The sequence below is a fragment of the Gymnogyps californianus genome, chromosome 1 (genome assembly GCF_018139145.2).
Source record: "Gymnogyps californianus isolate 813 chromosome 1, ASM1813914v2, whole genome shotgun sequence".
NCBI lineage: Eukaryota > Metazoa > Chordata > Aves > Accipitriformes > Cathartidae > Gymnogyps > Gymnogyps californianus.
In genome coordinates this window covers 193,536,722-193,550,316 of record NC_059471.1, presented here as the reverse complement: position 1 = coordinate 193,550,316, position 13,595 = coordinate 193,536,722, and the positions used below count along the sequence as shown (strand labels likewise).

Sequence of the window (13,595 nt, the reverse complement as noted above, 5' to 3'; positions counted from 1 at the left end):
TACGAGAACGTTTTCTATGAGAAAGTACAGTTTAATGCAGAAATACAGAAGAGAGAAAAGAGGTAAGTCTGGGAATCAACTATTTCTCTACATTTAATCTGAAAGCTCTGAAGATATTATTGTAAAATAATCTGTTCTATTATTTTCATACAGCAAATTCCTCATTTGTGCACCCAGGCTTGGAGATAGGTACTAACGCAACAGCCATGCCATCATATTCAGCATGCAGTAGGCTGCATGCCTCCGTCAGGGCAGACCAAAGAGACCCACCCTTCCTAGAGTCTAGTGCTCAGGGCCTTTTTCAAACTCCCACTCCACTTGATTTAATGTAAGGACATGAACCCAGTTGTATCACAACCCACAAGAAGTCCCTAATAAACAGGTACTGGGTGCTCTGCGAAGAACTACTCTAAAGGTTTTTGAGGCCTCCCCACTTTTCATAAATAAATAGCAGTTCAAGCAGGATCAAGAAATGAATCTCCTGCAGCCCAGGTGAAAATCCTTCTCTCTGTTTATAGGTAGTCTCTCACGTTCTTTCTCTCTTTTTGGCCAAATCCAATATTGCACTTCCGATGGTGGTCAGCTAGAGAGGCTTCAAAGCAGGTTGCAAGAAACCTACAAATCTCTGTTAGGAACTGGCATAGGTCTCCAGTGATGAAATCTAATACACCTTCCACAGCATTAACTCATCTTACTGCTCCTTTGGTCCACAGAAAGGTCCATTCCCTTTCTGAATCTTTCTCAGGCTTTCTCCTAAGCAATGTTCTAGCACTCTGTCTGTACACCAGTGCTAAGCACGTATTCTGAGGGCTGATTTGCACTAAGCGAAAATGCCAGTCTCTTAGCCTGGGGAGCGATTCTAACAATAGCATCACACAGAGCTCCATGTCTGCATTTCCTCCACAATTCCCAAACAAAGTTTCCTCAATACACTAGTATAAAGATGTCACCTTTATACTTCTTATCTCTGCAAAGTCAGATGGGGATCTATGACTTAATTTGGATTCTCTTTGGTCTGTCCGTATCTACCTTTCAAAACAAATTGAGACATGTATTATATGCAACATACACTAGGTAAAGTTTATCAAATTAACAAACTCATACAGTTTTATTTGTAGATTATAGCATGCAAACAAATTTTGACTAAACAATGCTGCTCAAAATCTTCATAAATTGTTCTTTTGTAACAAACGTTTATAAATTACCAAGTACTGAATTAACCTTTCATTAACAAGATAGAGAAAAATTATCTTACCTCTGACTCCTGGAAGCCTAGGAGGCTCCGGGGCAGGGTGGGGAGGGGAGTGGAGGGGAGGAAGGGGTGGAGGAGATAATGATATTCCCTGGCTTCTCAATGATATAAATCAAATATTGTAGACATTAGTTTGAAAGTGTTCCCACAGCAGACCCATACCATGTATTATGTACTCAATAGACTTCTCTGAAAAATGTTTTTTTCTACAGAGAAATTCTATCCATTCTTTCTGTGGTCACTATTCTTGAGTTGAACTTTAATCAGACTCAGTCAGAAAAATAAAGTGTGCCAATTGTGCTAGAGTATACAGTAGGGTATGTGCTCTCAAATTCCACCAGCAGAAAACTACAGTTTCTTGCTGTTGTCTCCATGGAGAGGCATTAACATACTTTTATATATATATATAAAATATATATAACAACACTAAATCTTCAGGCATGTTACAAAGCCTATTTAAATTTAATTGGTCACAGAAAATGTACTTGTCAAAAGCATTAGAGACACACACTTATAAAAGTTCTGTTAATCCTGTTGCTGAGTTTTTGATTTGACGGGAGATTATAGAAATCTGCTAACATCCCCCAACCAAGGAGAAGAACCGCACCCTCCAAAAAACAACCCATTGATGTAGGTTGATGAACAAGCTTGTTTATTTTTTCTGGAACCACATATTGATTATTCTATAGCTTACATTTTAAAATAAAATAATTAAATCATTAGTTAGAAATTTTTGTAGAGGTCTTTTCATAGTCCATTTTAATGACAGATGAAGAAACGATAGAACAAAGACAAAAAAGGTAACTATTTCCCTATATTTATGTTCAATGCAAATCTTTAAAAAAATCTCTTAAAACAATCTGATTTGTAATTGTAGTATAATGTGCACAACATAAACTGTTTTCATTTCTGTACCGTCTTATGTAATAAACGGCACGGCAAGAACAAAAGTAAAGCCTGTTTCTTCTGATTAAATCAGTTTTCAGTTTTCTACATTTATCAGTACAAAATTAGAAAAAAGCATCCCCTAAATGAAACATTTAAGATATGCTTAGTGTTTTTTAGGACAAAAAACACGAAGACAAGTTACAAAGAAATTGCATAGTTAGACCCTCACAAAGCATTGCTGACAGCATGAGCTGCCACTCAGGAGACAGCATTTGAGAGCCATCTCCCAGCATGGGTTTTTTGATAAACACCAACCGAAGTCTACACAAAGGAAGATGAGAGGAGAGATATATTCTTATTTTTCATTTCCTGTGTCAGCAAAAGCATGTAAGTAACACCAGTATTAACTACACAACAAACTACTGCAGAACTTTCAGAGCTATACAGATGTTATCTAGAGAGTCAAACCACACATTTAGATAGTTATTCAAAACCCAATTCTAATAGCAAATGAAAAATCGGTAAATAACGGTTGGACTTCTATCAAAGCTGACTAAAACACTATGTACATGATTCCCTTCATTTTCAGTGGAGGTTGTCTACATCACATAGGGCATCCATTGACTTTTACTAAATGGAAACTAACTGGAAACAATTTTAATGTGCACACACACTATATCACAAGATGAAAGGCTGCCACTCTGAACAGTTTAGGAAAAACCCAAAGAGCAGAGGTGTCAACTATGATCATTTGCCCAATGTCATATCAGAGCTCTTGAGGCTTCCACAAACTGAGGCAGAGAGCATGGCCCAAAAGAGGTCCTTCCTCTTACGAAGCACTGCCGAGAATAAGAGGGTTTAAACCTGGTCTGTGGATCACCCGGAGCCTGCAGAGCCCTCACTAACCACATACGGGAGGCACCCAGACAGGGTGGGGAGAAGGCATGAGAAACGCTCTCTCTTGCAAGCATCTCAAAAGGAAAAGGCTAAAACAATGGTCGCAAGTTTTTTGAACACCAGATTTGTGTTGCACAGTGTACTGAAACTTCCCTCATTAAAAGTGGCCCCTCCAAGGGCAGAATTCTTCCCAGAAAAGGGCCCATGTAATGCTTCCGCATGACTCATGCCTCACTTTAGCTCTTAACATGAAGATTAATTGATCTGGAGGTGACTGCAGTGAATTTCATCTTAATTAAACTGGCTTACTCAGAGTAATTCTTGAAAATGAAAGTTTTAGCTTATGCTTTATGTGAGTCAATTTTATTTCATGTCTTCATGGTGAAGATAACTTTTCTTTCATAAATTCACAAGCAGGAGCTCCAAGAAATCCCCTTTTGCCTCAAGATCTATAAAGCAGATCACAAAACCAATTTGATGTTATAGTGGTAACCAGCAAGTTGCTCTGAACAAATCTTTCTCATTAGATATCTACATTCTTATATCTCTGTTGTTTAATATTTGCAATATTAAAACATTAAATATGAAAATATTTGCAATATTTGCAACAGTTAATTCAGATGTAAATAATTAGTAAAAGTAAGTATGCAAATAAACATTAATATTAGAAATGAATGGAAGTTTTTTTCATGTTTTAAAATTATATCCAGGGTTGATACAGCATCTATAAAACTTATTTATAGAGCAGTGTACACCCATAGGAATCATACTAATTACATGGGAGGAATTTTTCCCTGAATTTTCCTCATCCAATGCTTTCAGATGTACCGCTGTGGAATTGTCAAAATAAAAGAACAGAAAGTCCATTTAATAACTTTGTGTCCATTTCAGACAGGAAGCATCCCAAAGAAACAGTTTTTCTGAAACACGCAAAATATTTATTTTGGTAATTCATTTGTATTAATAAACTTCTCTGACTTTTTAATTTTTTTTTTTTTTTAATCTATTTAAAATATCCTGGAAACACTTCATTTGACATGAAATAATCTTCCTCAATTCTGAAGCTTTTGGAAAACTAAAGGAAAAACCTTAGGTAGACCTGAAGCTATTACAAATCTTCAGAACTGCCTGAAATTTGAAAAAAACCCAGGGTTTTATACAGTTCTGATATGCAGATTATTTAACTCTCCTCTTTACAATACTTTATTTAAAAACAAGAAAACTGAGGATAAGAATATACATATATACATTAATTTGCTTTAATGCAACATTAAGGAGACAAACCTAAATGTTCAGATGACAGAAAACCCAAAAATACCGTTTTCATAGTTACGCTAACCTGTTCATATTTTATATAGATACATCTTTACATTGTTATGCCTCCTAGGTATCCTTGCATTGTATTTTCTCATTTCTTTAACAAAAAGAAATCAGTGGTGTGTCCATGCAAAAAGGCATGAGAATATCAGACCTTCACTCAGAACTTCTAAATATAACATTTATTGCACCAAATTCTCTTGTCTGAGAATACAAATCTCAGAGAAATTTCTGCTGATATACTGGAAGGTGAAATGAGTCTTCTGGTATGTATTTCCGAAGCAAGGCTCCCACTCTTCCTTCTACTGAAATGAATGCAAAGCCACTGCTTTGCATGACTTCAGCAGAAATACAACAGGGATGCCATGATCGGCGGCTGTACCTACACTGCTGGCCAGCTGCAGACTGCCAAACGCCCCATCGCCCTCTTGCTGAGTTTGCTCCCCAGCAGTATTTGCTCGCACCACAGGTACACTGTGCGGTGCTGCCTGCAGTGCTGGCTCCGTGGTTACCCAGTCCCAGAGCTCCTGTCTCCCTCCCTGCCTCTGCATCCACCTTTCCTTCCAAAGGGAGTCATGGCATGCAGCGGGGTGGTATGCAACTCATCCTTACAGCAGGGATACAACAGTAGTAGTAGGGTGGTTTATCCTACGGATATTACCAACATTGGATTTCGGTTTGCAATGTCTATTTTCAGAGGTTTTAAAGCTGTGATGGCAGCACTGCACTGACTTGATTTGTTGAACTACTGTTTAATAATGCCAACACTACGCTGCTTATTTGTCATTCCATGTAGAAATGGATGTGGGGGTATGCAGATGAACTCTCATCTGAGAAAATTTTTCAAACACAAAACCAGCAAAATCTGGAAAGAAAGTGGAGGAATATAGTATCTAATAGGTAGATAAACAGAAAAGTGAAATGTCAGGCAGAATGTCAGAAACTTGTTGTGGACTTCTTAGAAAACTGAAGAGAAATAGAAAAATTCTGGTAGATATTAGCATAAGACTCCAAAAATGCATTCTTCTTAATACATTGTGTTTGAAAGACAAGTTAAATGTTTATTGAAAATTTATATATACTATACCTGAACCTGAGTCCCCCTCCTTCAGACAAAAATGCACTATTATAAGCCTGTTACCATTATTAGTTCATAATTCATGCGGTAGAGATTGTCAAGAATCATATTCTTTCTCGCTGTAAAGGAATGTGGTTCCCTTGAAATGAAAAACTGACCTGTTTTCCCACGTACATCACAACATTGCTAAGGACATTGCTGTAGCTAAACAGACTTAATGAAGTGTAAAACTGAACTTACAGAATCCATAAATAAACAACAAGAATCCAGGCCCTTACATAAAAAATGGTTTCTTGCATGATCAGAAAGTCTTTGATTTTTTCCTATGATTAATTACAGCGTTCTTAATTAAAAACACAGCTCTCACTCACTTTGATAAGAACTGGGTCTGATGCTAAAACTTCCACAGAATTTAAGGAATTATTAAAGACAAGATCAAGCTTCATGCTATAGTTTCAAATTATTTCATATTTACCAGCAGGCGGAAGAAGTAAATCTGGCTGTGAAATCAGTAAGATTTGTTTGTTAGGCCTTTTGATTTTTTGCGAGGCAGCATTAAGAAGCAAGGGAATTCCATCACCACAAGTCCTTTGAAATCAAACTCCAAGTAATCATAAGAAATCAAATTTCAAAATCAATTGATACAGACTTATAAGTAATATATTGGGTTTGTATTACTTGTTTCCTTAATACTTTGGCTGTGTGGATGAATTTTGGGAGGATGCTTGAACCATAGAGAAATAATACCAAACATGGTTTTATTTCCCTACATTATATTGCTAAAAGATACACTTGTGAGATTTGAAATCAGGTAGGTGTTTTTCAGAATATTCTTAGAGTTAAAAAAAATTAACATGCAGTCTTTCATAGGTAATGTTTACAAGGAATGGAGAATTACATCACGTAAAATATCAGTAGCAAAGAACATGCTGAAGGTTAACTGCAGCGATTTTGAAATTTCATTTTAGCATATTTCGATAGTCGTGCATTTTAACTGGTTTGCAAACAAACTACTACTTCAAATACAGATTTTCAGCTAAAAGTGATCACTAAGCTCAAAAGACCACTTACCTGGGTCTTCTAAAGGCATATCAACAATGACTTGGTCACTGTATTTTCCATATAGACCATTAGAGCAAACAGCAACTATCTGAAGAACATAACTTGTATTGGGCAGCAGATTATTTAGAATAGCCCCCTAAAAGAAAAACCATGTTTAATCATTTACTTGCAAATAAGTATCAAATATTTGGAAATGATAATTTTTTCATAACACATTTTTCATATGAACCATAAAGCTCCTTTCTTCTAGGACTCTAATGTATGCTTCTTATGTTTTATTGTCACAAATGTTTTTCAGTCATCTTTAAAAAAAAATCTTGTGAATTTTTACATGGAGGATACCAAACTATATAATTATTTAATGCTGAACACTAGTTTAGGTAACATTATCTCTGGTAAGTTATGAGTCTTTAAAGATGGTTAGAGAAACAGATCACATCATTAGTAAAATACCATGAATCTGTAATCTGTAACTTAATATTTATAGCAGTATGATTGTACTGAATCTTATTAGTTGCTTGTGTAGGTCATTCTTTGTACACCAGTGAGCAATGAAGTACAAATCACTATTAATTGGCTAAGAGTTTTATGGCTAAGGACCTCTGAGATTGACATGGTCATAAACTTTTGGGGATAGTATAGGCAAATCAGAACAGCAATCTGCGAAAGCTTTCTCTCTTCTGGGCAAGAGAGGCTTTTTATTTTTTTTTAATTGTCTTTGGGGCTTCACAGCCAAAAAATGAAATACAGCTTCTGCGAGCTGCAGCCAAAGAAGTAATTTTTTATTGAATCAGCTCCCAGCTACTGTTTAATCCCTTAAGACAATTAACAGTGAGTGTTTTGCCATCACCCCTTTGTATGAAACTTGAAGAGTTTACAGTTACCAAGTCCTGATACCCATCTGTCTGAAACTCATGCTTAGTCTGGTCTTCTCCATCCAACTGTTGATAAAAGACAGCAAATCTCTCAATTGTGGTGTCGTATACAACCCGAGGTCTTTCCCATGTAACGAGAAGACTAGTATAATTCTTTGGATCAGATTGAACATTTTCAGGTTCTGAGCTGCAAACTGGAGGAAAGAAAAGAGAAAAGAATATGATATTTATTAAACGGTACAGATGACTCTACTAAGATCTTGAGCTACCTCCTGAGAAAATTAATGCAATTCTTTCATATGCCTCATTTTTAGCTTTCCACTAAAATATCTGAGATGCCATGCCCTACAAACAGAACCAGTATTTTTACACTAGATTTTCAAAAGCAGGTTAATTTGAGGACTGAGCCCCCTTTCCTCCCTTTCTTATACCATATTTTGTGAAATACTAATATCCAGTTCCCAAGAAATAAAACATAAAACACAAAACATAAAGATTCATATATATGTCCTGGGGATGAAAAATCTCTAGTACTGTCTTTATGGGTCTATCAGAGTAGCATTAGAAGCGCTGCACACTCTCTCACCAGCTATAATAGACTGTAATCTATAGTAGATTGTTTTTAAAGGTTAAAGGTAAACCTATCACATTTGAATTTCCTCTCAAGGATGTTTGAATCTTTTTATAGCACCTAAAGAAGAGACAAAAGGCAAATAGGGAGAGGCTAAGAAATGATTAGGTTAGCAGGTAGTCATTTCATGTTATTATATTTTAAGGCACCATCTAGACATCTGCTGAAGAAGTCTAATCAGACTGTTGCAGTCCTGGGCCTGGCTCATGCACACCTTCTTTCTGAGCCTGGAACCTGCACTCCAGAAGATGCCTGGTCAGGCAGCTACTCTTGCGTGTCTTCCAGCCCTTCCCCTCCAATACTCTTTTCATCTTATTCAAGTAAGCTGAACGTTTTGATACTTTTCTAGACATACAGATGTACTGATTATGAGTGTGCTAAAATTTACTGAGGCTCTGACATTTGGTTTTTAAATTGCCCAAGTACCTGTGTGTGGCTTAAAAATAATATACAAGGTCAAAGGTAGATTAACCTTTATGAAAAAATCACATTAGCAGAAAATGTAAATTATTTAGCTGAAGCTCACTGAAAAATGACCAGTAAGTTGTGATACACGAAAATATAAAACAACATCATACACAGCTGCATCATTTATGGCTGGTTTGGGTTTGGGCTGAGACCCCATTCTCCTTCCTTGCTCTCATCATCCCCTCTGCTGGTGAGGGAACTGTGTCTTCAGACACGGCACTGAAGAATGGAGATTGAAGAATGGAGATGACTGTCAAAAGTGTTCATTAACTTTTGGTTCCCAACTTGAGAGCACAGAAAGTAGATTTGTTCTGAAGTCTCAGAACGAGGGCCAGGGGTCCCCGACATTTCCTGTTATAAATCCCTCTTCTTATCTCTTTGAAACTGCATGGTTTTTGAACTTTGGCTGAAATGCTCAGAGTGGCTATCTGCCCCTGCCCTAGGGGGGAAGGGGATTTTGGGAAGTTCCTTTCTCATGTACTGAATTTCCTTTCACATGCGCTTTCATACGTACTGAAAAGGCATATTATTCTGTCTATTGCTTCATTTATTACCTCATTTCTACTGCTTTATTTAATCTATTAGACTTGTCAAAATCACTGATCAGAGTACACGATTCAAAGTTTACTTCGAATCTTTCAACAATTTACTTAAATCTTACATATTAAAATGATTAGATGGATATATTTTTATTACAAAACTTTTAGCTTGACTTTTGCACAAGTAATTACATAATCATTCCCTATTTGGAATAAATGAGGAAATATATTTTTCAAATCTCAGAATCTGTTTAAAACAGAGTATCTAGCAAAAGCAAGCAAAACAAACTATCTAGCTAATTAAGAAAACAAGTGTAGATTCTTTGGAGTTCTCTTAAAGGAAGCAAACACCATGATACTACAACGCTTTTGGCAGACAATACTGCATTTTGAAAGAAAGGAAAAAAATTCTTTCCATTAACTTTGCAATTTGCCACTTGAACACAGGAGGGCACTCAAACCCCTCAAAAAAATATTTTGAAAAACAATTTCTTCCGTTCTGTACGCATGTGGGCAGTTTTGAGCAGCGCTGGTCTGAGCTAGTCAATGGAAAATAAGCAGCGATTTTTTTTTCTTTTTTTTTTTTTTGTGTGCGTGTAAGCTAATGGTAGAGGCAGTATTAGTCTGTGTAATTTAGTTGAATTCTGTAGCTTGCCAGGCTTTGAATCTACCTTGGTATTTATCTGATAGGCCATTTTATTCATTACGCTGAAGTATTTTAATTGGTGTAAAGGAAAAGCAAATTAAAAAAAAAATAAGAATCTCAAGTTGTGTACATTCCATTCCATTACTAAAACTTGTCATTCCCCCCCTTTCCACCAGATGGCAGAAGGAAATCATTAGACCAGCAAAGAAGATTCCCTTCTCAACTCTGAGCATTAAGGCAGATGACTTAAACTCTGATTTAATTTTTTTTTAATGAATCAAAACACTCTTCAGCTATTTCTTTTCGAAGGTGTTTAAAATAACTCTCCAAACCGTTTTTCATAGTATAAGTACCAAGCTTCTCCCTGTTCCAAACTCCTCTCTACTGTCCTTTTTCCTCCCTTCCTCTTTTTCATGAAATCTCTGACTATATTCAGGCTGAGCAGTACTATAAAACTTTTAAAGGTACAAGACTGGTGTCTCCAATATTATTTCTTTCAGTTTCACTCTGTTTTCTTTTCCAGATGGTTCTTCCAACTATTTTTTTTCCAAGAAAAAAGTTATCTTCCCTTTTGTTCTCTGCCTTTTGATGCTTGGTCCGGTTCATCTCAGCAGTGACCAACAATATTCTTACATAACAGTCATCTGCATATTATTTCACCTCGATTCCTTCCCAAGCTGTTGTCTCTCGCCCTTCTTCTGATGCCTCTTCATCAGTCATCCTGCCTGGGCTGTTTCCTTTCCTTTCCTGCCAGTCTTACTGACACAGAGGTACTTTGCTCTGCCTTTTACCATTTTCCCTCTCCAGAGACTCGGAAAAGTGAGGAGATCCCATATCAACTTACCTAATTCTAGACTTCTGCTCTGATATGGACTCTGATATGAAAATCTGGGCAAAGAGACTTCAAGAAAGGAAGTTCTTGAGTCTGTTACTAGTCTGAAGTCACAGATATTCAACTGGATTACAAGTCTCAAGCAGCAAAATACTATTCGCAGGGAGTTAAGAGACCTATTAAAGCCCATGCTGGGCTTGAATTCAGGTCTCGGCTTTCCCCAGGCGAGTATTCAGATGCTGGTTTTGCATATCAGATCATGATAATGCACCTATCTTTGCTTATTCTTCTGTGGAATAAAATGCTACCCATATAACTTAGAAGTTTTTAATCTGAACTGAATTGCATCATTGGGGCGCACCAAGGTACATTAGTCAAATCATTGTCAGAAACTACTTGGGCTGTGTTTTTGACAAAAAGACCTTTATAAGCTGCCCAAATTCAGCTTATTCAGAGATAGAGATATATATATAAAAAATTTATGCCTGGATTTAAGCATCTCTGAGCTTGACACAGTTGGAATAAAACTAGGTGTAGTTCTGAGGCAGCATGGGATAACTCAGTGGATTTTTTCCACATTCGTTGCTTTCTTCCACTTTTAGCTGAATCTGGGTTTGAGATTTTTATCTTTTCAATCCACATTTTCAGTTGTGGAAGCTGTGAAATCACTTCATTTAGATTAAGACATTCAAGGGCTTTTCAGCTCCCTGTCACAGTGTGTAGCAAAAAGAGTTCTTCAATATTCCCAGTCTACTCTACCTCTATGATGGAGGTGGAGCAGCACAACTTGGCTGGCCCCCAGATGCCCACCCAGCCACTCTCTCACTCCCCCTCCTCAGCAGGACAGGGGAAGAAAATAAGATGTAAAAGCTCATGGTTCAAGATAAAGACAGGGAGATCGCTCACCAATCACCATCATGGGCAAAACAGACTGGACTTGGGGAAATTAATTTAGTTTATCACCAATTAAAATAGAGTAGGATAGTGAGAAACAAAACCAAAACTACAAACACCTTCTCCCCCCTCTTCCCTTCTTCCCAGGCTCAGCTTCACTCCTGACTCTTCCACCTCCCCACTGCAAGTGGCACAGGGGGACAGAGAATGGGGGTTGTGGTCAGTTCATAACACTTTGTCTCTGCCGCTCCTTCCTCCTCATGCTGTTCTCCTGCACCAGCGCGGGGTCCCACCCATGGGATATATTCCTTCATGAATTTCCCCAGCGTGGGTCCTTTCCATGGGGTACAGTCCTTCAGGAAAATACTGCTACAGTGTGGGTCCCCCATGGGGTCACAGATCCTGCCAGAAAACCTGCTCCTGCATGGGCTCCCCTCCACAGGCCATAGCTCGTGCCAGGAGCCTGCTCCTGCGTGGGCTCTCCACGGGCTGCAGCAGGACAACCTGCTTCACCATGGTCTTCTCCACGGGCTGCAGGGGAATCTCTGCTCCAGCACCTGCAGCACCTCCTCCCTCTCCTTCTTCTCTGACCTTGGTGTCTGCAGGGCTGTTTCTCACACTTTTTTCCTCATTCCTCATTGCCATGCAGCGTTTTACCCTTTCTTAACTTCATTTTCCCAGAGGCGCCACCATCTTGGCCAAAGGGCTCAGCTGTGCCCTGCGGTGGGTCGGCTGGAGCCGGCTGGAACCGGCTGTGTCTGGCACGGGGCAGCCCTGGCCTCTCCTCACAGAGGCCGCCCCTGTAGTCCCACCGCTGCCAGTGCCTGGGCACCTGCACTGAGCGCATTATGTCAGTATAACGTATCCTACACAAGAGGAAATGTCTTGAGAGAATCTGAGAATGGTTATAGCTAATTTACATCATCTGGTACGTCAAATGGTAATGGCATGAGTCCTTACCCCTGCTCTTGCAAGAGAATTTAACTAAAATAACTGCTGAACTTTACACAGTTGTATTTTTCATGGGAAAACAGGTTGACAAATATTTTTTACCAACAGATATTGTCAGTCTTGAATTTTAAGAACCCATTGTTTTCTATATCTTTCCTAAATCCAGGAAGATTAGCAAGAATCATGTTTCTGCACTTATCACAGGGCATTACTAGAAGAGTGGAGCGGATGGGAAGTTATGTAACGGGCCCAGCAGCTACCGCGATGGTTCTCAGGTTTATAGGAATAAACAATGATTTCTATTATAAATGGATTTTCATGCCAGCTGAGGTTGGTGGAGATAAAGCATTAAAATTTCAAAAAGCTTTTTGAGTTGAATCCTCAAGTATGGCTGTAAGGATTAGCTATTTTAATCTTCTTCTTAAATATACACGTACATATATGCATACATACATATCACATAGGAAGATTACATGTACCACTAGGCAGGCTTTGGGAATGAAGTATCTCCCATGTCCTCAGAGGGCAGTGCTTGTACACCAAGAATGTTGAGGTTGTCACTGTGTGAAAATTTCTGACAACATATTGCTGAAATGAGTTTATAATTGAATAGGAAGATTCTTTTAGCCCTTCTAAGGAAACTTAGTTCTACTTAAGAAATGCCATGTATTAATAACAGCAATAAATCAAGCACTTAATCCTACTGCCTAATGAAAGTCTACGCTGAATCCAACAGGAGAAAATTGGGATTCTAGGTTTCACAACACAAAATAGTTTTTCAGTTATCTACTTGAGTAAGACCCACTCTTGTAATTTCTTTTGCATCTAATAATCAAAGACTATTTTTTCTCTGTTGACTACAAGAACTTTGCAATATTAAACATGAAATACATAAGTCTATTTACTCTTGGGGACTCAAGCATTCATGTTACAGTTTTTACATCTCAACATTTAAGTTTAATGATTCCTAGGGCTCTTTATTGACCTTCTCTTAAAATGGAGGTGAAAATACAAATGCTCCTCTAATGTTCTACATTAAACAAATCCTATAATTGCATTTGTGTGCATATATATACGTGTGTGTACATAAATATGTATATGTATGTGTAAGTGATGTTGTTGCACTTACATAGTGCACATAAATATTAACAGAAATGTGAAATATATATACAGGAAGACTTGAAATTTTAGTGATCCCTTTCTGTCCCTCCTTGTTTATGGCCAAGCCAGAATTTTTAACCTACAATTTGTTACTTTAAGTACCT

At 37.8% G+C, this 13,595-nt stretch overlaps 2 protein-coding genes across 2 annotated transcripts in view; both read right to left on the bottom strand.

Moving 5' to 3' along the window:
* WNT16 (Wnt family member 16) overlaps positions 1–13,595 on the bottom strand; it is an 873,674-nt gene that overhangs the window by 523,565 nt on the left and 336,514 nt on the right. The window lies entirely within an intron of this gene.
* PTPRZ1 (protein tyrosine phosphatase receptor type Z1) overlaps positions 1–13,595 on the bottom strand; it is a 143,451-nt gene that overhangs the window by 40,813 nt on the left and 89,043 nt on the right. The window contains exons 9-10 of the mRNA XM_050904294.1: positions 7,379–7,563; positions 6,504–6,630 (exon numbers count right to left, since the gene is read on the bottom strand). Of these exons, the coding sequence (XP_050760251.1) occupies positions 6,504–6,630; positions 7,379–7,563 (312 nt within the window). The remainder of the gene's footprint in view (positions 1–6,503; positions 6,631–7,378; positions 7,564–13,595) is intronic.